At 37.8% G+C, this 3,879-nt stretch overlaps 1 protein-coding gene across 1 annotated transcript; it reads left to right on the top strand.

The window, feature by feature from the left end:
* Positions 1-285: 285 nt before the first annotated feature.
* Positions 286-3,663, top strand: LOC105787004 (uncharacterized). Its single transcript, XM_012613469.1, has 3 exons — positions 286-597; positions 805-1,020; positions 3,217-3,663. Exons 1-3 carry the CDS (start codon positions 286-288, stop codon positions 3,661-3,663), a joined length of 975 nt encoding a protein of 324 aa, XP_012468923.1.
* The last annotated feature ends 216 nt before the right edge of the window (positions 3,664-3,879 follow it).

Here is a 3,879-nt window from a genome sequence, read left to right as displayed (position 1 = left end):
GAGTTCAAAGCTATTGTGGATGATGATGCTGAGCGAGCCGAATTCTAGCTTGATAATACGATTCGAGTATTTTATGAATTATCTTGTACTCCTAATAAATGTATCAAATGTGTTGTATCTTTGTTAAGGGACACTGCATATCACTGGTGGAATACACTAGTATCAGTGGTTCCAAAAGAACGGGTTACCTGGGAGTTCTTTTAGACTGAATTCCAGAAGAAATATATCAGTCAGAGATTCATAGATCAAAAATGCAAAGAATTCCTCGAATTAAAATAGGGTCGCATGACAGTGACAGAATATGAGCGGGAATTTGTGAGACTCAGCAGATATGCCTGGGAATGTGTTTCGACTAAAGCTATAATGTGTAAAAGATTTGAAGATGGTTTGAATAAAGACATTAAGCTGTTAGTCAAGATTTTGGAAATAAAAGAGTTTGTGGTACTCGTTGAGCGAGCATGCAAAGCTGAAGAACTTGGGAAAAAGAAAAGAAAAGCTGACTTTGAAGCTAGAGATTCGCGAAAAAGATTATTGAATAAGTCATTTCAGTCAGCATTAAAGAAGTTACGAGATGATTTTAGCTGTTCAAAGGCTACTGTGGGTTATTCTAGACGTGATTGAGACAGACCACCTGTGAGTTTGAAAGCTACTTCAATAGCTAGTACTGGAAATGTCAGACCAAATCAATCTGAGTGCAAACATTGCGGTAAACGACATCCCGGTAATTGTAGATTAAATGATCGGGCTTGTTTCAAATATGTATCATTAGATCATTTCATCTGTGAATGTCCTAAATTGTCCAAGCAAGATACAGTGCAGAATACAAGGTCGAGTACCACCGTAGCTAAAGGTAGACCACCCAAAAGCATGGGTAATGTGAGTGGTAGCCAGAAGGGAACTAAAGACACTACTGCTAGATCAGAAGCCCGCGCACCTGCCAAAGCTTATGCTATTCGCGCTCGTAAAGAAGCTTCATCTCCGGATGTTATTATCGGTACTTTCACTCTCTACGATACTACTGTGATTGCATTGATAGATCCAGGACCAACTCATTCTTATATATGCATAAATTTAGTATCTAGTAAGACTTTGCCTATAGAGTCTATTGAATTTGTGATTAGAGTATCGAACCTCTTAGGCAGTGTGTATTGGTAGATAAAGTGTGCAAGAACTATCCGTTGATGATTCGAGATTTTTGCTTTTCGGCTGATCTGATGTTGTTACCATTTGATGAATTTGATATAATTATGGGTATGGATTAGCTAACGTTGCATGATGTGATTGTTAACTGCAAATGAAAGACAATCGATTTGAGATGTTAGAATAATGAGATTATCTGAATTGATTTAGATGATTTGAATGGTTTACCGACGGTGATTTCTTCGATGTTAGCTCGAAATATGTGAGAAAGGGTTGTGAAGCTTACTTTGCCTATGTACTCAACTGTAAAGTGACCGAAAAAAAGATTGAATCAGTACCAGTTGTGTGTGAATACCCGGATGTGTTTCCTGAAGAGTTATCGGGTTTGCCACCAATAAAAGAAGTTGAATTTGATATTGAGTTAGTGCTGGGAACAACTCCGATATCGATAGCTCCATACAGAATGGCACCAACCGAATTAAAAGAGTTGAAATCTCAATTGCAAGAGTTGACAGGTAGAGGTTCCGTACGATCGAGTTTTTCCTTCTTGGGGTGAAGCAGTTTTGTTTGTGAAAAAGAAAGACGGAACTATGAGAATCTGCATCGATTATCGACAGCTCAATAAAGTGACCATCAAGAATAAATATCCTCTGCCACGAATAGACGATTTGTTTAATCAACTGAAAGGGGTTACACTATTTTCTAAGATAGATTTGAGATCGGGTTATTATCAGCTGCGAGTTAAAGACTCCGATGTGCCGAAAACTGCTTTCTGAACGAGGTACGGGCATTATGAGTTTCTAGTTATGCCTTTTGAACTAACGAATGCACATGCTATTTTTATGGACCTAATGAATCGGATCTTCAGATTGTATTTGGATAGATTTGTTGTTGTGTTTATAAATGACATCTTGATCTATTCCAGCGATGACTCTAAGCATTCTGAACATCTGAACATCTGAGAATAGTGCTATAAGCTTTGTGAGATAAAAAACTATTTGCAAAGTTTAGTAAATATGAGTTTTGGTTACAAGAAGTTGGTTTTATAGGGCATATTGTGTCAGCATCGAGTATTCAAGTCAATCCGAGTAAGATTTTTTGCAATATTGGATTGCAAGCCTTCGAAAAATGTATCCGAAGTCCGATGCTTTCTGGGACTCACCAGTTATTACAGACGATTCATAAAAGGTTTCTCAATAATTGCAACTCCGTTGACGAGACTACCTCAGAAAAATGCCAAGTTCAAGTGGTCGGACAAGTGCCAGAAAAGTTTTGATCATCTGAAAGCTCTATTAACTGAAGCTTTAGTGTTGGTACAGCCAGGATAGGGTAAAAAATTCGTAATCTATAGTGATGTATCATTGAATGGGTTGGGCTATGTTTTGATGTAGGAAGGCAAAGTCATAGCTTATGCCTCGAGACAATTAAAGCCGCATGAAAAGAATTACCCGACGCAAGAGTTGGAATTAGCAGCTATTGTGTTCGCATTGAAGATTTGGCACCACTATCTGTTCGGTGAGACATGTCATGTTTATTTTGATCACAAGAGCTTAAAACATTTGATGACTTAGAAAGATCTAAATCTACGACAGCGAAGATGGTTAGAATTGTTAAAAGATTACGAGCTAGTGATTGACTACCATCCGGGAAAGGCCAATGTGGTTGCTGATGCTTTAAGTCAGAAATCTCTGTTTGCTCTACGTGCGATGAATACTCAGTTAGTCCTATCTAATGACGATGTGATTGTAGCTGAGATGAAAGCGAGATTGTTGTTTCTACAGTAGATTTGTGAAGCTCAGAAAGTTGATAAAGAAATGTTAGCAAATCGAGCTCAATGTGATTCGAACCCTGATTCAGAATTTAGAATTGATGCTAATGATTGTTTGAGATTCAGAGGCCAAAATTGTGTCCCAAGAAACTCAGAGTTGATTCAAATGATTTTAAATGAAGCTCATAGCAGTCGGTTTTCTTTTCATCCGGGAAGTACGAAAATGTATAACAATCTGAAATAGCTTTTGGTAGCCTGGTATGATGCGTGATATCTCTGACTTTATTTCGAAATGTTTAATCTGTCAGGAAGTCAAAGTTGAGCATCAGGTATCGTCTGGGTTACTACAGCCAATTATGATTCCCGAGTGGAAATGGGACAGAATCACGATGGATTTTGTTTTGGGTTTGCCTCTATCATCAAGTAAGGAAGATGCGATATGGGTGGTTGTTGATAGACTGACTAAATCGGCTCATTTCATTTCGGTACACACGGGTTATTCATTTGATAAGCTTGCTGATTTGTACATCTATCGGGTTGTGAGATTACACAAAGTACCTATTTCTATTATTTTGGATAGAGATTCAAGATTCACATCGCATTTCTGGAAGAAACTGCAAGATACACTGGGTATAAAGCTACATTTTAGTGCTGCTTTTCATTCGCAAACAGATGGTCAATCCAAGTGGATTATTCAGATACTCGAAGATATGTTGAGATGTTGCATTCTTGAGTTTAAAGGTATGTGGGAATGATACTTGCTATTGATTGAATTTGTGTATACTAATAGCTTTCAATCGAGTATAAAAATGGTACCTTACGAAGCTTTGTACGGTCACAAATGCCGAACACCTTTGTATTGGATTGAGCTCAATGAGAATAAGATTCATGGGGTCGATTTGATTAAAGAGACTAAACAGAAAGTTAAAGTGATTCGTGATAGTCTGAAAGTAGCGTCAGATCATCAGAAA

Source organism: Gossypium raimondii, chromosome 1, assembly GCF_025698545.1.
Source record: "Gossypium raimondii isolate GPD5lz chromosome 1, ASM2569854v1, whole genome shotgun sequence".
NCBI lineage: Eukaryota > Viridiplantae > Streptophyta > Magnoliopsida > Malvales > Malvaceae > Gossypium > Gossypium raimondii.
The sequence above is the reverse complement of the archived record's forward strand: the minus strand, read 5'-3'. Positions and strand labels throughout refer to the sequence as shown.

Bases quoted from the DNA above. Each gene is read 5' to 3' on its own strand.
- LOC105787004 (XM_012613469.1), top strand. From the start codon at position 286: ATGACAGTGACAGAATATGAGCGGGAATTTGTGAGACTCAGCAGATAT. The intron at 598-804 runs GTGGGTTATTCT...AAATTGTCCAAG, and splicing joins TTAGCTGTTCAAAGGCTACT to CAAGATACAGTGCAGAATAC. The intron at 1,021-3,216 runs GTGATTGCATTG...TTAATCTGTCAG, and splicing joins TCACTCTCTACGATACTACT to GAAGTCAAAGTTGAGCATCA.